Below are 21,896 nucleotides of genomic sequence, written 5' to 3'. Positions count from 1 at the left end.
ACTAATTCATCTTCATATTCACACATTGTATAGCTTAGTACCTTGTAAAAATCGGCACTCACTAAATATTTTGTCAAATAAATGAATGAATAGATACATACATTAAAGAAGGATGCCCCACTTGTCCTTGTAAGGCTTGTGTTTGAGGGCTCATTTTTATCAAGAATAGAGAGAAAATCTGACAAATTTTCCAGCATGTGAAAGCCAGTTAATATTGTTTCTGACTATGAATAAATGGGTTTTAAAGGGAAGATTAAATCAAATGAAATTAGTAAATACTGAGAACATCTGATTACCATTCACTTGATAAAAGCTTGCTAATTATGATTTTGTTCAGTTCTCACAGTAGTGTCATGGCATGAGACTGTCCTGGACTCACGCAGGGAAAATACCCTTGGCCCACTTGAGAGCCTTTCTCCAGTACATGACTGTACCAGCTGTGATGCTCTAGGATGTAGTGCTTCTTCCCAGATAAAACCTGACTTTCATGCTTGGCACTGTACACCTCTTTTTAAAGTGCACCCATCTCTTTTTCAAACCTACCTTTGTTTTAAATTGTTCTGAAAGTTTCATATCAGGTTTATAAAATCCTCTGCTCACTTTGTCTAATGGTATCCAATTAATAATCTCACCTAGGGTTTTGAGTTTCTTTCTGCCTAAAACGACTAATATTGTCTTTTTATAGTATGTTAATCTACATTAATTGAACCCTCACAGTGACTAAAAACGTACCTTCTATTATTTTAATTTTCTAATATTTCATGTACCTAGTTTCAATCTACTAAGTGGTTTAACATAGTACTATAATATCCTGGTTCAATTATTTCATTCTGGGGCATATTCTGCCTTTGTAGATAAGTACAAATAGGATAATTTTGGGTAAATACATAATATACATATCAAGACCATATCCATCTGTATCCCACCTTTGCACCATGAGCAAATATAGTACAATATACTCATATTCACATGATAACATACAGCCATAAAATGAGTAAATGAAGTGATAAGACTATATGGAACATTTCAAAGATATAATATTTTTAAAGATATAAACAGAATAGTAATAGAATAGCATGGTTAATGTTTATAAATTTTAAAGGCAAATAAAGTGACCCATGGTCTTAGACATCTCAAGGGCAGTCAGTATTGAGGAAAGTTTATGAGTAAAGAATGAAGATGCCCTGACTTGGGATGATGTTCTCTCTCTCTCTCTCTCTCTCTCTCTCTCTCTCTCTCTCTCTCTCTCTGGTGCGCTGTGAATGACAATTACTGGATGTTTCACTTTAGAGAGTCATGAACCACTATGAATAGTGTAGCCCAGTGCTTTCCATATGTAGCTTATATTGTAGTAAGAAATCATGACACACCATGATATATATTCTTTTAAATGTTTTCACATTGAATCGCATTACTCTTTGCTTGAAAATTATGCCTTGGTAAAACTATAACCAATCAAAGGTAATCACTTCAGTATGTGACCATAGTCAGTTTCAAAAAAAATTCATAAGCATCTGATAAATAAAATATTCTATAAACATCTATTGTGGTTGACAAAAGTATTAGGTAATCTTATAATGCTAAAATTTGTTCCTTGGCAGAGTTGTGAATTCATGCACTGCACTACACAAATTCTCTGATAGCCTTTCTGCACTTATTTAGATTTATTGAGGTCTAAACTCTCTTACCAAGTTCTAAATAAATCAGAACTATAGAATTATTTTATTCTATTTAAGCTTGTTCTGCTTAGGAAATCTTATTTTTCTGAGATTTCTTTTTGCATTCACATTTCTTACCATGTTTAGTAGTTATAGATTGTTATTGTAAAACATCATTACAAAAATTGACCTATAGAAAAAAATAGTTGATTGGTTTGCTGAGAGAGAGAGAGAGAGAGAACCGTAATAGTAGCCAAGGATGTCTGCTGGAACAGACACCTAAGAGGAAACTTAAAGTATGACCAGACTACGAACTTTCACCCCTATGACACACTTCTTCCAACAAGGCTCCACCTCTTAAAGATTCTTTCATAACCTCTCCCAAAGAGACTTGAAATTGGAAAACAAATACCTAATCTTCAGAGGAGAATGTATCATTCAAACCACCATACCACTATGGCAAAAAAAAATTGCTTGTTAAAGAATATAAATTAATGTTGTGTTTAAGATATTTAAAAGTAAAAGAGAGTTGCAATTTATCTAATGGGCGAGCCAGCTCTACCTGTTCATCAAAGATTGCACACGTGGGTTGAAAATCCTAGGTGAAATTGTTCCAGATGAGCCTCCAAACAGCTCTTAGCAAAGTCCACTGGTGATAGTATGGAAACTTAGTCAACACTCCAAATGGTCTGGCTCCCCAGTATTCTGTTTGTACCTGCTAGGTGTAGGCTAAAAGCGACAGTCTTTACATTAGCTAAAGTAGTATTTTAATTATCATTTTTACTTCAGTGAAAGTAGTTACAGTGCCAAATCAAACCATGTGCAGGGTTTTCCAATGAATAGACTGTTAGTAAAATAGGAGGACAAAGGGTAGATCATTGAGGACTTTCTTGGATTATACTAGTGAGAGTGAGGGCTGTGAGACTATGTTAAAGAACTTAAGTTTAGGATACTGCTTAGGTCTCAGCTGAGTTGCGATTAATCTTTAGAGCTATCCCAAATGGTGCTGAGCTGAAGATGGCCTTCTGCACCTTAACCTTAGTAGTCTTTGATGCATACTGGGCTCAAGAAGTGGAGAAGAGGTGCACAGCTTCTGTTGTTTGGTGGGAGTCTCTTTACAGCTCTAGAACTGTACGAATAAGTGATTGTAACTATTTGTGTGGCCATTTCCAGTTCACTTTCCTCTCTAAAGCTTGGAGTAGAAGGAAGAGTGTGATTTGAAGCCTGTGGCCTGTAACATCCCATCAGTAATACAACTCTAATTGTCTTAAGATAAGGAAGTTTGTTGGGTAAAATTCTCTGTTTCTCATTTTTTCTACATCTAATATAAATACTTGATTAAAAAAACAATACAAAGCAACCTTTAATATAAAAAGTATAGCTCAGAAATATATAGGATATGGTAAAAAGAACCAGCCAAGTGAGGGCCTCCAGTTTTGTTTTATGGTAGCTTAGGAGCTGCTTATTGAATCTTAGTTTTCTAGAACCTTCATCAAGAAACTCTACTTTCCTTCCAGACTTGTCAACAATTGGCTGCAAAATCACTCAGAGTGAATTGAAGAAACTCTTGGAAAGTGAAATATAGCTTCAAGAAAAAGTAAAAGATTCCCAAAGTGAAGTTCTATTGAGCCTAGCTACAGGATCACTAAAGGTCACAATCTATACAATTAGGCATACATAAGGAGTCATCTAGAGCAAGATAATTAACCCAGGATCTGGGACACTATAACAAATGATGGAGCCTTTTTCTGTATGATTGTTATAGTTATTCTATTTCTCCATATTAATTTGCATTTTATATATATTCAATAAGACATATGTGGCTTATATAGCCATACCTCATCAGAAAAGACCTCAGACGAAATTCCAGTAGAAGAACATAGAGGCTGTGGAAGATGGTGGGGACCTTAGAATACACTCAAATAGTGCCTACCATAGATGGTAATGATCTCAGCACACGCGGTGGCAGGCTGTAACCAGTGGTTCCACGACGTACCTTATCCTCTGTAACGTGTCTAATGTGCACTAGTGTGCCAACCACAACTGGCAAGAAAAATGATCTTCCCTCAGCTCACAAATGAATCCAGATTTTGTTTTGTCATCCTAGTTCTAGTGTTTCTCACCCAAGGGGAAAACAACTTGTCCTTCTGCCCTCAAAATCTTACAGTTATGACTGTAGCCCTTCAGATTCAAACATCAGCACCAATAGCCCTCATTGTCGTTACAGTTGAACTTGACTGTTAACACTGATACCCTCTCCGTTGTACAAATGAGGAACCTAGCAGATCTTAAAAGATTTGCTTGTTGACATATTATAATATGTAATACATTACCACAAATTTATCCATATAAAATAACATTCACTTTTTTTTATCTATTGTTTCTGAGTGCCAGGAAGCAAGAACATTTAATGAAATGGTTCTGGCTCCGAATCATATGCTATCTGACAAAGATCTACACAGACTTTTGGATGCAGTTCCAATCTTGGACCTCTACTTCACCATTTCCTCCATAACGTGGCCGGCATCATCTAAAGACATGGCACGTGCCTTAGACAGACAGTGCTGTCTGCAATGACCTAGATAAAGTAGGTGAATGTGAAACAGTGAGATGGAAACTCTTCGCCTAGTCCTAGAAAATGCCAATCATCTCTTCATGCAATTCTCATAGTCACCAGACCAACCTGGGATAATACACAGAGGAAGGTGAAGGAAGGTATCGCAGAGTAGGGATGTCATTTACTACCTTAGGTATGGCCTGTAAGATCCATTAACAGGTGGCAAACCTAAGTACTGGGCCCAGATAGCTGAACTCTAGTATTTGGCCTTTTTTGCCACCAGGTTTAGTCTAACTACAAAGCAGGTATTGGAGAGTATGCAGGCAAGTGTCATTTGTGACATGGTTTTATCAATGAAGATGTGGACATCAGAAATAGGTTAGAATACTATTGAGGGCAAATCTTCCAGATTATATATAGGTCATGGCAGACAAAAGAGGTAGCGTGGGCAATCGTTTTACTCGAACATATTATTTTTACTGTTATATTTCCCTCTGTTCTCCTTAAACAAATCTCTCCATTCAGTCATGTATCGTGTTGAGAAATGTCTGGAAAAGATTTAGTTCTTAAAACTTACAGCCTTAAATTCAGGTCTTCACAGTACAGTTCCTGTAGTTTGCACTTAGTGATAACATTTTTAAGATGGTTGTAAAAGTCCCCAAATGCCACAGTGCCTGTTCACGGAGCTATGTATTTGCTGAAGAACTTTCTACTTGAAAACTCCCTGTGCATCAGTGTCAGACGTAAATTCAATTGCCAGCAAGCTGTGTCAGAAGAGACTCCTTGTCATATTTGGCCACAGAGTGGAGATTTATTGAACCTGAAAGATAGTATTGCCCCTTGAGCTGCTGTACATAAACAATTTAGTGAATGCTAAAAATGCCGTGTGTGTCTGTGTGTGAGAGAGTGTGTGTGTTTGTGTGTACAGTGCATATATGCTTCTGTCTCTGAAAGCTAATATTTCTGTGGTAAAATAGTAAAAGAAACATCGGTAAATAATATTTTATTCAACTTGTTTTAAGTCCATATGATGCACACACACCCACACACACACACACACACACACCAAACCAGACACACTGAGGATTTAACCCAGCTATTTCTGCATGCAAGACAAGCACACTACCACTAAGTTATATAGCCCCAGTGTATAGTTAGATTTTTTTCAAAAACCTACTTTAATAAGGGGCTCTTAAGTGATGCTTTAGTCTCCCTCCATCCATCAGAGGTAGTGGAAAGAAAGAGTTATTAGGACAAAGGGGGACATGGACCTGTTTAGAAACAATTGTTTTGGGTGATTCCAATATTCGCTGTCAGAATGTGAGCAGTTCAGATCACAAGAATCAGCAGTGTTTCTCAGTCCACTCACAAACACCATTTAAAATCAGCAAGGAGAGTTCGATCCAGAAGAAACAATGGGCTCTGCCCATTGGTCCAAGTCTGTGGAAGCAGCAGGAAGTCTCTGTGATATTATGAGATGTTGTTTTGGTGAGTTTCTTCCTATGAAATCACAACAAATAATGATAAACAAAGAAGGCAAGGTGAACCAATGCCACGACATGGTCCACTGCTCATTTGGGTTATACTTATACCCTTTCCAAACATTATATGTCCTCTCAAGTGTCCACTCCAATAGAACAAAACATGTTCTTTTTCCAGGAAGCTACCAGGAAAATACCTTGTGTCTGTCCTCAGAAAAACATCCCCTCATAATTCAGTTTCCAGAAAAACATCCGATGATACAACTAAGAATCCAAAGGATCCAAAAATTTCCACTTCATCTTGGTCCTCTCCTTTATTTTGAAACAAGTTCTAACTAAGTTGCCTGGGATGTTTTTTGATCTTATGCCATAGACCAGTCTGTTCTCAAACTTGAGGTCCTGCAATCTCAGCCTCCTAAGTAGCTGTCATTATGAGTGTGGACCTCTAGCTCCCCACTACGATGACGTTTTTGTACTAATTGTCTTACGACGACTTCTGGTTTCTTCAAGGATGAACCATAGGAGGTAGTGTGACAGACCCACAGTGAAAATTTGGAGTGCAAATGATCAAGTTCATTTCCCGGAGTTCACAAATCCTAGAACTACAGTTCAAGGGGAATCGGACACTCTGGCTTTTGTCTGTTGGGACAGAACACTCATAACACGTACCTATACAAGGATGCACACAGAATACAGTCGATCATTTTAAAAAAGGCTTTTAATTTCAAAAAACTAATCAATGGTCAAAATATCTTAAAACCAAAGCTGTAGATCGCTCCTGAGAGACACAGCCAGAATACAGCAAATACAGAGGCATATGCCAGCAGCAAACCACTGAACTGAGAATAGGACCCCTGTTGAAGGAATCAGAGAAAGAACTGGAAGAGCTTGAAGGGGCTCGAGACCCCATATGTACAACAATGTCAAGCAACCAGAGCTTCCAGGGACTAAGCCAAGACCTAAAGACTATACATGGACTGACCCTGGACTCTGACCTCATAGGTAGCAATGAATATCCTAGTAAGAGCACCAGTGGAAGGGGAAGCCCTGGGTCCTGCTAAGACTGAACCCCCAGTGAACTAGACTATGGGGGGAGGGCGGCAATGAGGGGAGGGTTGGAAGGGGAACACCCATAAGGAAGGGGAGGGGGGAGGAGGATGTTTGCCCGGAAACCGGGAAAGGGAATAACATTCGAAATGTATATAAGAAATACTCAAGTTAATAAAAAATAAAAAAAAACCAAAGCTGTGATTTATTAAAAACTTTAGGAAATAAGACAATAAGCATTCTTGACATGCAAAAGCGCAATAAATATATTACCTTTAAAAACTTATAGTATTTGTAAAACCTTTCTACCATGGTCAGCCTAAATAAAAGGTTTGTCGGTTTCCTTTAGTTTCTCTATGCATTTATTTGTTCTCATACCAGAAGATTTTTATAAACCTCTTCTTCCAAATGGAGCATTAAATATTGAGTCATAAAATTATTGTTAGAATTATAATAAACTTAAAACATTGTTCAAAAGATATGTACAGTTGGAGGGAGGGACCCTGCCTGTATCTAAAGAGATTATTATTGCAACAATAAAATATAAATAAAAATAAATATAAGTAAAAAAAGTCAGTGCAAAGTAACGATCAACCGGGGTTGGGGATTTAGCTCAGTGGTAGAGCGCTTGTCTAGCAACCGCAAGGCCCTGGGTTCGGTCCTCAGCTCCGAAAAAAAAAAAAAGTAACGATCAACCTCTGATCGGCCATTAAAGCTGTTTGATGGATCAATGAGATTTCAAAAAGGAGCCACATTGACTACTTCAGACGTTAAGATTTTGAGCCATGAAAAGAAAGTTCGTACACTTTTATTTATTTGTTCACAAATGTCTTCATTCTGTTTTTGCTGGTGTGATTGTTAGACGTCTTGCTATGGTAACTCCTCACTCAAAGACGTGAAATACAATCAATGACCTCCAAATTCTTTAATGAGTTCAAATATCAAAAATACAAATAATATTCTAGAAAGTTTACGACTCACCTGAAGAAATGAGGCTGTTTCCATCGCTGTGCCTTGAGAAACACAAAGAATAACAAAATCATAACTTTCCTTTGTTGATATATGGGGAATACTTGGGGATACCATCTGGCTTTAATTTTGTTCTTCGTTGAAAGTTTGAAAAGTTCACCTTTTTCTGTAACTGTCAGCATGTATGTTTTCTACAATCACAAATTTATGTGGTAAGTTTACGAAGACATTGTCATTTATTATTCTCAAATGCTCTTTAAAACCCTTTCTAAAATAATTTAGAAAAATGATGTATTTTGCCTCTACATTTTTTTAAAGAAACAATTGAATGTTTAGTTGTTTTTATTTCATGTACATTGGTGTTTTACCTGCACACATGTATATATATATGAGAACTGGAATTACAGGCAGATGTGAGCTGCCATGTGGGTGCTGAGGATTGGGTGATGGTTCTCTAGAAGAGCAGACAGTGCTCTTAACCACAGAGACATCTCTCCAGCCCTTCCCATCTATATTTTACATTTAACATTTTACATGATTTGATACAACTTAAATTGCATAATTTTGTTATTGATTCACTCCTCATCATCATCCTTCTCAGAATGCATGGCTAGGCTGTCCTTTTGGCAAGGCTTTATATTACTAAGCTTTATCCTTGACTGACTATCTAAAATACTCCATTCCCACAGAAACATATGCAAACATCCCTAATTTCTGTGACTGACTGATGGTCTTTTTATTCCATCAATATTATTTATTGATTATTTGAGAATTTCACATCATGTATCCAGATCATAATCACTTCCCAGTATTCCCAAAGCTGCACACCACCCTTCTGACCTCCCCTGCCTCACAAAAGAAGAAGGAGGAGGAGGGGGAGGAGGAGGAGGGGGAGGAGGAGGAGGAGGAGGAGGAGGAGGAGGAGAAGAGAGTTTAATATTTAATTTGTGTTGCCCATATATCCTGGAGCATGGTCAGACACCCAGTTGACAGCCCCTAAAGAAAACTGAATCCTGTTCTCATCTGCACCTCTTATTGATCATCCATTTTTGAAGTATATATAATGTTATAAGTTATTTTATACTTGTATCGTCGCTGAATCTCAGTCCTAAGCTTTAACAGTTAATAGTTGTTCTTTGGGTTGTTGCTGGGATTTTTTATTTTGTTTTGTTTCTTTGTTTGGCATTAGCACTGCAATTAGGGGTTTCATGCTGCTATAAGAAAGTTTAAGTTTTATTGAAATTTCATTACTAATGGCATAAAAGAGGCTGCTTCACCTACTGTTTACATGTATGAGTACATATATACATATATATATATATGAATAATACTTGTTATAGAAATTGTATTTCAATGTTTTCCTTATATTGACCTAAACCATGAAGTATGACTAACCTATATATAACTACATATATGTGGATGAATATTCTTAGTTTTTTTTCAGTCACTCAATCTAAACACCTTCAAAAACACATGCAGAATTCACACTCAGGGTAAATTGTTACCCCAAGCCTTTTCAACAATCTGTCACTCACATCTAGATGGGGTCTTACTTTATTTTGGTTGAAAAGTAGTTGTAGAAACTTCCTGACTATAAGAAATTGTAACTTATACATGTTATTTATGTTTGTACCTTCTAAAAGACACATCTGCGTTAACTGGACCAAGAATAAGGAAGCAAATATAAGTAGATGTGAAACCTTTCCTGTCTAGTGACAGAGTAGTATACTAAAAATTTTTTTCCTAATGTAGTGACATCATTAAATTGGAGAATGTGATTTGTAGAAAAGAAAAGGCTTCCCTTTGGGAAATGTGCAAACATAAGAACATAAATCCAGAGATGGCATTACAATGAAAGTAAATAATCTATTGTAAAAAGAAGGTAACCTTTATATCAGAGACTGCAGCATACTACCTGTTAGGTCTCAAGACTTAGACAAATGGCTGAAGTAGCGATTTAATGTATCAAACCTGGCTGCCAGGTTCTCCCTGTATCTCTCAGTCCCTAGCTGTTACACAGTCCCTCTGTCTGCCACACATTACCACTACCCTAAACTTCTCCATCCCAGAGACTGGGCAAGGCTGCTCTTCCCCAGTAGTCTATCACTTTTTACTCCATCTATTTGGGTTATGCAGCCAAGGAGAAACTCTCATTTATTTACCCTTTACTCACCTGGCTTTAGGCTCCTCCTCTCCCATCTTCTCCCAGGGCTCAGCTGAGGGTTTATTCACTGTGAACTTTCCCAGATGTCTTTGCACCTGGACATGCTCTCCCTTTTTCAGTAGACCTTCTCCGCCACCATACCTACAAGCAGTCATGTCCTTCCTATTTATTTCTTTTTCCATTTACTACCCAAACTAACTATTCCCATAGCTGGCATAAATGAAGTCCATGTTTTGGTAATAAATGATTACCAAATACTCACTGTTTTATAATTATCCAATGACTAAATATTAAAGTTTACTATAAGTGTTATAAGCACATCATGAAATAATACAGCTGAACAACCTTTGAACAATGAAATTGAACAAAACTGTCTAAACATCAAGGCATGCCATGAGTGTTTTTTCTGTGGGTTTCCGTCAGAAGAACCACACTGTTGGTATTTTCAGGTAACATTCAGGTAGCTCTATAGAGTATGCACTCTTCTGGTCAACTTTGAGTGTTACAAGGATTTGCCTAAAGATAAACTCTGGTTATGGATGCAGAGTAGCCTTGGGATTGTGTTTGCATTATGCCTCTTGACAGCAATGCATTCATTTCCAGGATCAAATCACATTTCCCAACAGCCCTTAAGTGCACTTCGTCACAGCCTAACCCTTTTTGTTCCAGGTTTCTCCTAGGAAGAAAGGTGGATACAAAAAGCCTGAAATAGAAACACAGGAATATTAAGGTGCCTCTACTGTAACTTAATTATTTTCTCAGAGCCATGGCAAGTTTGAAGTTGGAAGGAGATATGTTTTAGAAGTAAGCTTTCTGACCTACATCAAGAAGGACATTTACAAGAAGAATTAAGAGAATGCCAGTGATACCATGAAGAATATTAGTCTTTTAAAGACTTAGTTATTTCCTTTAATGTTTGCCAGGAGGCTATGTGAATTTTTTTAAAAATAACTAATGTTTTTCTTTTGCAGCTGTCGTGAGTGCCATCCCTGTACCAACCCTAGAAAGTGCCCAGTATCCAGGAATCCTCCCGTCTCCCACATGTGGATATCCGCATCCACAGTTCACTCTCCGGCCAGTACCATTCCCAACACTGTCTGTGGACCGAGGTTTCGGAGCAGGAAGAAGTCAGTGTAATGCATTTTGTTTCTGTTTTACCGGGACAAATGTTAGTGACGGCAAGATCACCTCTGTGTATCGTTCTGGTCTAATTAATTATTCTTTGGAAAGACTCATTGCCTGTGACCCTGGTACAGGAATTTTCCTGCTCAACACATTTAACATGTGGATCCTAGCGCCATGCTGTTAGAGCAACTCCCTAGGACCCTTTCCACAGCAGACACCACAGACAAATGTGTCTGGTGGGCAAGAAAGAGCATATGGTTCCACCGCACAATGGAGTAGTAGCTGTTTCAAAACGATACCCTGCTAGCCACGAAGTTATAAATCAAGGGTTGTCCTTCAATACATTCGATCAAGTATCTCTGCGTTAAATTAAAAGATCTCTACCTAGTGCCAGTGAACAGAACATGATGAATCCTTAGCGTTTTTTTAATTACGTAAGCAAGACTTTTTCATGTTTTGGACGGGGAGCAGTTGCTAGAACAAAATGCCATTTATTAGAAAAAGACCAAGAGGGTTGGGAGAGCAAAGCTTTCACATCCACACGGCGAATTCTCCCATGCCATTTGATTCTCCTCCCCTCCTTTGAGCACAGCATCTTTAAATCGATTTTACGGCTTTCATCTCTTAGTTAAGAACAGGTGACTCAGCAGCCGGTGTTCAAGAGGAGGCTCTGTAATAGATATGATAGCACAGCAATAAAATATCTCCGTGAGGTAAGCTATATTTTTCCCAACTCAACAGGGGCAGCTCTAAGAAATCATAAATCGTCCAAATGTAGCAAGGTTAGAATTAAAAGGCATCAAAAATCTGCCAGGCGAGAATTAGATTCATTTCCCTTTTCTCACTGCACATCACATCTACCAAATAGAGTTGTGCGCTAAATCTCAGGAGGGGGGAAAAAAAACGCCAAAATCACAGGAGCTGGAGGAAAGTGGAAGACATACAGGAAGCCCCACAGCTGGAAAGTTGGAAAGTTCTAAATCTCAAAACAACCACGCACTGGAGTCTACTTAAAAAAATAAAAAAGCCCACAAGTCTCCTCTTTGTTCCTGACCTTGACCTGAACTCCCTTCATGTGATCATATTCTACTGTTTTTATTCTACCTCTATCTTAGGGCTTTAAAGGGACATTGAAGTGGCATCTATGGCACAACTTTGCTCTGTTCCTTCTGGCATGGCTGGCATCAACCAAAGTTCAGTGCTTCTCTTATTAGAAAGTATTTCTTTTTAACCACCATTCCCTTTGCTGCCAATGTTTGTAAGCAAATGTGTCCATCTGCCCCAAGGCTCTTCTTTTTATTATTATTATTATTATTATTATTATTATTATTATTATTATTATTATCTTGAGTTAGTGTAGCTTGTGGAATTGTCTCTTATTGGATCCTGGGATAAATTATTTAAAAGTTTAATTTTAATGAATAGGAAATGCACTGGTATTAAGAAACACTTTTTTTTTGTCTATGATTAAAAGAAATTTCCTCTTCTCAACTCTATTTTGGTAATACAGGGCCTATATGGAAATCTGTGCCTTCCCCCTATTTTTATTTTTTATTTTTTGTCAATACTAAATAATGAAGTACATTAAAAGTTAGTTAATCATTCAAAACATTTATACTCCTTAATAGAGTTTTGTTTTGATAACTCTCGATCAATAGGATTTAGCAAATGAAAGCAACCGTACAGTATAATAGAAAATAATAAACCACACACCAGAACAATTGTGTGCTTATGTAAACAATGCTTTCTTAGCAAACTACTGTATAATTTTTGAACGTCACCCAAATTACCAGGCACTGAAAATTTTATCTCTGGCCATGATTTATACTTTGCTTTAAAATGTATATGTTCATTCCTTCAGCAAGTAGTTTTCAACAAAATATATGCACTGCAAAAGAAGTAACATCTCATGTACTTCAAGCAATTGTCTGGAAAAGAAGACGAATGGATAAATGCTCTCTTTTCTAGAAAACAAAATAGTCTCTAAGTCCCTGTCAATGTTCGTTAACATCCCACTCCTTGATATTGGTTTCTACATGCAGAACACGAAACACCCCTAGCCTTTCTCAAGTAGAAAACACTTCATGGCTCTGGGTAGAACTGCCTTATTAGCGTCCTTGAAGATCAAAGAAAGGCGCACAGGAAAAGATAAAGTCAATGTGGCCAAGTGAAGAGGCTCTACTTCTCCATAGCTATCTCAAGGACCCAGAAATTCTTAAGTGAGGAAATGCTACAGCCCCGCCCCCAAAGCCTGATGGTTTCTGAAGTCATAAACAAAGCAGGATTTCCGTAAGGAAAGGGAAGTACCAGTAATAACATTCGCATTTCCATATCGATGGACCAATAATCCCACCTGTATAACCGCTCCTATAAGAAGCTGCCTTTGTTATAAGTTGCTGCTCCAGGAGGTCAGTCCTGTACTTTGGCAATCTCCCAAACGGGCAGTCTTGGATGGAGCTTTCTTTCTGCACATCATAACGACGCAGTGTCTCGTTTCTCTCATCCATTAGACAGGTCTGTGGAGGAGGTGTATGAGAGGTTTCCATTTCATCCTAGCCACAGTGAGGATGCTTCACAGATTTGCCCAATGCTGTTTTTCTGCCATGAACTGGAAGTTGGCTACCAAATGGAATTTGTGCCAGATAAAATCAGGAGCACAGTGGAAGGGTTCATTCCTTTTTCTAGGGGGGTCTTTTAAACATCCCAGGCTGTGAGGAATTAGGTTACTGAGGAATAGTTCATAATGCTGTTCTTCCAAGATTAATGCCTAAAATAGGTTCCAAGAGGGGGCGTTCATGCCTCAGCATCTGCCCCATGCTGTTGGTAGAACCGTAATTCTATCAACTATTGCAGTTTTCAGATAGAAGAAAAATCCTCGTTTCCATTTTCGCAGTATTTCTGCCAGTTACTCTCTAGCAAGTGTTTTGAATGTTGACATTAATTATTATAAAGTACCTTGAGATTTGACTCTGCCGTGTAATTGTATGCTATTTGTACAATGAATTCTGACTATTTCATCATTTGAAAATGAGTGCCTTGCCGACACCCATTTGCTTCTCACTCTGCTCTGAATTGCAAGGAAGCTGTATCCTGGGGTCGAAGGGAGCTTTTCTTTGCTATCAGAGCTCTTCACACAGATAAATGCCAAGTCACTGAGACAATTTGTTTTGCATTGATGTCCTGGAGCTGGTGTCTGAACTGGCTAAATGGACACAGCTACCATGCAGTATTTCCCTGTTGGAGCGAGTGCTAAGCTGTTCATTTGTGGATTTGGCTGCTTTAAATATCAGCCGACTCTGAAAGCATTTTCTTTTTTTTTTTAAAGATGTATTTACTTTATTTATAAATGGTTGTGAGCCACCATGTGGTTGCTGGGAATTGAACTCAGGACCTCTGGAAGAGCAGTCACTGCTCTTAACCACTGAGCCATCTCTCCAGCCCCAAGCATTTTCTTAAAATTCAAGAATTATGAATTATCTGTGAAAACTCTCTTCTACTGTATTTTTTTAACAACTTGTCTCTTATGAATTGTTTTCTATTCTTTCCTTCTCATGGGCCTCCTTTCTCACATATCAGGCTTCACATTGTGCTTGTGTAAGTCACTAAGGATGAATTAGACAAAGGGTATGTCCCACTTAGTTCATCGTCACATCATGGCGATCCCGGCAGGAATAATGCTAGACAGCTGGAAGGCTAGAAAGGCAGGACCAGGAATGAAGAGAATTGTAGAGTTCTTGTTGATGCTGATGCAAACAAATGGCATGAGAACAAAAGAGACTAAGAATTCTTTCAGTGGGCAAAGGGAGGGTATGACACTCCAAGGGACGGTTGAAGGGTAGGCTTTTATTGTACATGTGAAGGAGAACACTGACAGAAGCATCCAGAGCATGGAGAGAGAGGAGAGGGGAGAACATGGTCAGCAAAATGCACAGAGAACAGAGAAGGAACAGGGGGAGAGAGAAGGAGAGGAGGACAAAGATACAAGGGAGGACAAGAGAGCACAAGGCTGGAAGGTCAGGGTTATATAGAAACGAGAACCGGGAAGAAGGGAAGCCCATGATCTGGGAAAGGTTTGAGTAACGAGAGGAATCGAGAGGAGCCACAGATTCTGAGTGAACCAGGAGGCCATCAAGCACTTTTATGCAAGAATAGGCTCTTAAGTTAGCCAAGTGTCCGGAGTGTCTTTAGGACCTCGAACTCACAACTTTCAGTGAAATCATTGCCATCCACATATTCACAGGACATACGAAAGTTTCGTCAAAATAAGAGACGGAGGTTCAAATTCTTAGAGAAGATGTAGGTAAATTTTATTAAACTCCAGAATACAATAATATTTTATTATGAACACTTCATGTCCAAATACAAGAGAAAGTAAAGAATTAAAGGAAGGAGAAGAAATCAAGGGACTGTAAGCATTCAAAACCTCCCATTGTTTCTTCAATGCTCAGGGAGCTCTAGGAACAGGTAGGGGTTGTTACAGTACACGTTCCGTAGAGAAAATTCCCTAAAACAAATTTTAAGAAGAGAAAGGTGGCGTTTCTTTTCCTGTCCTCATAAGTTAGTGTTATGGTATGGCCCCATTACTCAGAACCAATCTGAGAATCATCTCTGTGGACATTTTTGAAAGAGCCTACAGGGTTCTAGTTGTTTCCTGCAGTCTAGCACTCAAATGACTCCCTTTGGTGTGAAGAACGTGCAAACAAGGATACCTTCCTCAAAGCGAGCCACCTTTAAGGACCGGGAGTAAGGAAGCAATGCGGCTACCCCCAGAAGCAATGGGGAAAACATGTTCAGCTTTAGAAATAGCTAAATTATTAAATTATTAATTATTAAATCTTCGTTTAGAAAATCTAGCCTTTGGTCACTTTGTATGTCAGGTTAACCATAAGTCCAAAGTGAAAACCTAATATTTTCTCTTCCTGTAAAAGTAAACTTTCAAACATCCCAGGACACACTCTGATCCTATACAAAGATATTCCTCTCCCATTTTGATCATGGGAGCAATGTAGTTTCTTGTGAGACCTATATGGGAGGTTTGGCAGTTGGCTGTCTTACTTAAGGTTTCCTGTTTGAAGACTGCCCAAGACTAATCAGATTTTAAATTCTGATTACTATCATAAATTCTGATTACTCTCATTTTCTCAGTCAACTGTGCATCTTCTACCTCCACCTCTAACGGATGTAGCTCACGGGCTACTCTCTCATCCGGAGGACCTCTGACCCCCACATGAAGCAAGAAGGATGAATAAAAATACCTCTGGAAGATGCGTCACTTCTGCATGTCTTTCACAGGACACCTTGATCTTTTTATCTTTCAAGTCTGTTCCTTCAGCATTACCAGACTGCTTCTTTATCTCCTCTGCCCTTTGCTGAACTTAGTGAGATTCCCAGAGTCCTCTCGAAATCATCTCCTAAACTTACTATTTTGAAATAATTCCACCTTGACATTATCCTTCCAAAGTGAGATGTTAAGAAAGCAATATCGCATCTTCCGATTTTTGCCCAAACAATTCTTTCCAAGAAATAAATAACTAGAAATACCCATATAGAGTCAACACCACTTACTCCTCGTAGGCAGTTCTTTTTATCTGCAGTTTAACTCGGACCTTTCGGCTCTGCATAAGAACGAATGGTTAAAGTTGACGCACCCTGTCTGCAGCGACAGAAAATGCCTTGAAAATATTTTAGTCTCACTCAACTGTGTTCCCTAGGGCGAAAGGTGCATTTTAATATACAAAGCTGTCCAGGCACCCCAAGGCTGTCACAAATGACTGTGGGAAACCTCTTCAACTCAGTAATTTGCCTGAAAATTACAAGGCTTGCTATCAAAGGGGGAAAAAAAATACCATAACTCTGAGTTCGGGAAACTTGCTCCAGTTAAATCACGTCTCATATAACTTTTAGCTCAATGTGCTCCTATTTTGTTATGGGAGATAATGATAGTGGTTATTATTTGTATCGTGTATGAGCAATGCCTCTGAGCACCCTGCAACTCTGATTTGTTTGACAGTTGACACGGCATGTTTAAATCGCAGCAAAATTGGCATATTGGCTGGTAATAATAATGCAGCCGTAACCGGTTGAATTCCGCTGACATTACGACTTAGAAAGGGAAAGATAACTCTTTTTTTTCTCACTTCATCACTTATGATTACAGGGTCCAGACAGTTCAGGCAATAGAGTTAGTAGGAATATATTGTGTTAGTGTCCCTGAGAGCCACGCCATGTCCTAATGGACCTGTTTCTACTGTTGAAAGGGGTTGAGCTAATTGTATTCTGTACATGCCTGAGACCGAAGCATAAGAAGTCACATAAAACAGAGGAGAGATTGCCAGATCTCATCTTTTCTGCCTGGACTGATTCTGGAAAGGTGGGGAAGTAAGCTACGTCTTCAATGACACCTGGTTTCCTTGTTTCTGCCGACAGCTGTGAGTGAAGGACCAACAGCACAACAACAACCCATGCTGCCCCCAGCTCAGCCTGAACATCCCAGCAGCGAAGAAGCCCCCAGCAGAACCATCCCTACAGCCTGTGTGCGGCCAACTCACCCACTCCGAAGTTTTGCAAACCCTTTGCTACCTCCACCTATGAGTGCAATAGAACCAAAAGTCCCTTACACACCGCTTTTGTCGCAGCCAGGTGAGTACCCGTGACCCTTAACAAGGTGCTGTTCTAATCAGTGACCCCTCTACTTGAGTGCAGAAGAGAAATTGAGAAGGTCTAGTTATCAGTGTATTCTCAGGATGGATTGCCTGCCCATTGTACTCATGTTTGTTACTGGTGGTTGAGAAGTAATCTGCGAAATGACAAGTGGGTAATACGGTAAGCAACTTATTTCACTCTAAGGATCAGCTGGGCAATGTTTCTTTACCTACTACTTTTACCACCAGAAAGCATAGGTTCTAATATTTTAGGAATTTATCTCTGCCTCTCAGTTTATGTTCAACTTATTTAGTGACAAAAAACAGATATAAAAAGTGTTATGTCAAATGTCCCAAAACTGTTAAAAGGAAATAATGAAGTATCCAAAATAATTATGGGTTTAATACTATAACCCATATGTCATCTTCATTCACATTTTAATAAGGGAAGCAAAGTAGCTTACTATTATACCAAAGACAAAGAAGCCCCCAGCAGAACCAGCCCCACAGCCTGTGTGCGGCCAACTCACCCACTCCGAATATTACTTATTATATATATTATATTAATATACTTTTGTATATTACTTATTATACCACAGATGACTAATTTCATAATATCATGAAACTAAACTGCAATGACACTTTTTGTTATTTTCTTATCTTGTGTCAGTCAGAAGTGTCATTATGCTCTCACTAAAAGTAACAGGAAAGTTTAGTTGGGCCCTAGTTTTGAAGGTTCTAGTTCATGACTTATTGACTGTGGTGAGGCAGCAGCCTATCAGTCCTGGTAGGAATGTGTGGCAGGACAGACCACCCATCCCATTGCCTGGAAGTCAAAGATGAGGAGGGAGGAAACGACTGGTCTTCTAGTCCCCTTTGAGTGTATGGACCCAATAAACTAAAGACCTCTCAGTAGACACATCGCTTAGAGTTCTACTGTCTCAAAAGATCACCACACTGGGGCTCAAGTCTTTATCCAGGAACATTCAATCCAAAATACGGCAGAAGAAATTATTTCTTTTTTTTTTTTTGTAAGTAATAGTATTTCCTTGAACAGAAAGCCAAAAAAATAATAATAATAATTTTACTGGGAAGACCCTAGTCATTACCTCCTTTCCTATCTTTGATTTCCAAGCAACGGGATGGGTGCTTTGTTCTGCCACACATTCCTACCAAATAATTTTTGAATGCTATTTTAAGTGAAAGGAAAAAAATTAATGTAGAAGTGGCACTTGATCTGGGATCTGGTTTACGGCAACCAAGCTGAACTGCAAAGCTGTAGGAGAGCAAACTCAGCAAAGGGAATGTTGAGTTTGGGGGCAACTGCGAGTAGAACAGAGAACCGGCCTTTTTAAATATAGTCTTCTAATTAAAATAGTATTAAACAGGCTCTAGCTTGGTGGAGCCTAAATGATTATACTGTGTCCTTAGGAATAGGATCAGGGGCTTGTACTGTCCCAGACTATATTCCATCAAATAATAGCCATATCTAAATGGGTAACAGCTGGTAGAAGGTCATACAAACAAAGCCACATCACAACTCTCTCTATTGCCCACTATGAGCCTTTTGTTATTTGACTATTGCTGCCATCTTGTTTGAATTCTTTATCAGAAGCTACCTCTCCTTTCATATTTTCCAACCCTTCTGTCTTGAGTTCTTGATTTGATTTGATTTCTTTTTTCATAATTCTCCATTAAAGGCTATCTTCCATTTACATTTTGTGAGATGTACTCTACCCTCACTCCGGAATTATTAAATGCCTTTCTCTTTTATGTTCTCCCCTCATTGTCTGCCCGGGACTCCTGTGCATTTTATAATGCCTTACCTCATGATTTTCAAATAAGTCTCCCTACATTGCTCCTGACACATGGTGGATAGTGTGCTTTTTAAAAGGGGCTGCTGTTTACTTATTCTAATAGAAAAAGAAAATTAGCAGACTGACAAATGTATTAGTGGTGACATTAACTACATGCTTCTTAGCCCAAAAGATGAAATACTTAGAGCTTTCAACAAATTTTAATTCCAAGAAAATCATTACTTTAGTCAAACTGATTGATGAAGTAAGATCATTCTGTTGTCAGCTCAGAAAAGAAAATATCTCAAATAATCTTGCTGTGGATTTCACAATAAAAGACTGCGTAATTAGTAATGAATTTGTCTTTACTTACTGAACATAATTACTTTAGAATATGGTAATGGGAGGCATTGCTCTAATTTTTAAAGAATGTGGTAAATGAGAGGCTCCTCTGCTTTGAAAGCTTTGCGATTAGCATCAATGAAGGCTCTCCTCTCCTAGATAGGATTTCTGCATGTGGTATTTCATGAGCAGTGTTAAGGGTCCCAGCCTCAATTTGCCTCCCACTGAGAATGCAGAGCTGTGCTCGCACCAGCTTTATATATGAGGAATAGGGCAATGCATATTATGGAGTAACAATCTCTCTGGGATCACAGAGCGCTTTGCAGCATTGCTGTGGTGGGTGGTAATTAGAGACGCAGTCTGTTGTCATAATGGCTGGAGTTCTGCTACCTGCAAACGTAGACTCATTCCTTCATTTTTCCCCCTCCCCATGCTGAGTTAGAGATTTAGCTTAATAGACCTCAGGGTCTTTATGGTGTCTTTTGAGATTTCATATTATGAGAAAGTGATTCTGTACCTTATAGTTTCATGTCCATGGTGTTGAAGAACAGTATTGCCCTTACACATTCCACAGAGCAATCACTGTCCCTTGAAAATCACAGCTGTGGACGTAGTGATTTGACTTAGTCCCTTATCAGGTTAAATAGAAAATGTTTGGTGGAATATTGGGCTTACTGCATTATAAAAATTCCTTATAAATCTTACAAAGGGTCAAAATAGGGCATGGATAGGGTATGGGGTGTGTGTGTGTGTGTGTGTGTGTGTGTGTGTGTGTGTGTGTGTGTGTGTGTTTGTGTGTGCACATGTCTGTTCATGCATGCATATGTAGTTTCCCTCCCGAAGTTTGCCTTAACCAGCAGTACTTTTGCAGCTTTGAGGCTTTCTACCTGGCCTCTTTGTTCCCAGAATAGTGACTAGGAGATTTAACTATCTATAAATATACGCCTAGACCATAAGCTTTGGCTCGGTCCTCATAGCTGATAACTTATATAACCCTGTGTCTCCCACACAGTTGATTACCTCTCCTCAGTTTCCTGCATCTGAATCCCTCTGAGATCAAGGAAAATCTCTTGCCTCTAACTAATTCTCAGAGATCCAATCTCTCTCTACAAGAACTCTCACCTTCTATTTCCCACTCTGAGCTGATGACATCACCTCCTACGCATTACATAAAAGATTTTTCCACATATTTTAAATGAACTTAGAATGGTGGCCCATTTGTCCTGCAGAACTACCATGGCAAAAACCATGTAATTCCTCAAACACTGATATTGATGGCATTGGCCTCCTAAGCACTTGCGTCTTTGTTAAACAAAGGGAATCCAATAATGCCTTCACTTATTTATCTATATAAAAAGTATTCTGATCTTTTCAATTTTTGACTGATCAATATGTCAGTGGACATGATAAAACCAAAGAACAATTAATTGTATAGAAAATTGAGTTTGATTTTTTTTTCCCCTGCAAACTCTGGTATATCTTTCAATTTGTCTGCAGATTGAGAACAAGGCATAGGTATGTATGGATGATGGTGAACAGAAACGGTGTATTATTTCTATTTTATGGCTGGTTGGGAAATTATATTCCCTTTGTAACATGATTCTTTTGTTGGGGACCATTTCAGTAAATATGCTATGTCATAAAGCAGCCAATAACTTGATTTTTATAAATTATTACTATGTATTTCAACATCACAATCTCAAACCACCATTGGAGTGTCCATTAAAGATGTCACCCAAAGTGTCCCAATCTGATAAGATCAGTCACAGGCAGAGGTTGTTGGAGATCAAATGTCCTTTAGCAGGGGCCATAAAGCTTTCATTGTTAGGATTGGTCAGAGAAGTCACTCACACAACTAAATAGCTGGGATGTATAGATTTTGTGTTATTGGAAACAACATTGCACAATTGTATGCAGGAAAATTACACCACCTTCCAATAAATACATTTCATTTCATGTCGAGTCCCACCTGTGTTTTTATCAAGCATGTTAAGATTTTTTTGTCCTCACTTATAACAGCTTTGGTTAAATAAATGAAATTTGATCTGTTATAATCTAATCACCCTAAATAACACTTTTTTAAGGTGTAACAAGACATCTTTCCTTAGCTATAGAT

At 38.5% G+C, this 21,896-nt stretch overlaps 1 protein-coding gene across 9 annotated transcripts in view; it reads left to right on the top strand.

Annotated features, from left to right (window-relative positions):
• Dcc (DCC netrin 1 receptor) overlaps positions 1 to 21,896 on the top strand; it is a 1,103,888-nt gene that overhangs the window by 1,044,788 nt on the left and 37,204 nt on the right. For 7 of the 9 annotated variants that reach the window (XM_008772087.4, XM_063277120.1, XM_063277119.1 and 4 more), the window contains 2 exons: positions 10,848 to 11,009; positions 17,428 to 17,640. In XM_008772087.4, the coding sequence (XP_008770309.2) occupies positions 10,848 to 11,009; positions 17,428 to 17,640 (375 nt within the window). The remainder of the gene's footprint in view (positions 1 to 10,847; positions 11,010 to 17,427; positions 17,641 to 21,896) is intronic. The other 2 variants (XM_063277118.1, NM_012841.2) reach the window with 1 other exon arrangement.

Source organism: Rattus norvegicus, chromosome 18 (genome assembly GCF_036323735.1).
Source record: "Rattus norvegicus strain BN/NHsdMcwi chromosome 18, GRCr8, whole genome shotgun sequence".
In the NCBI taxonomy this organism is placed as follows: Eukaryota; Metazoa; Chordata; class Mammalia; order Rodentia; family Muridae; genus Rattus; species Rattus norvegicus.
The sequence above is the reverse complement of the archived record's forward strand: the minus strand, read 5'-3'. Positions and strand labels throughout refer to the sequence as shown.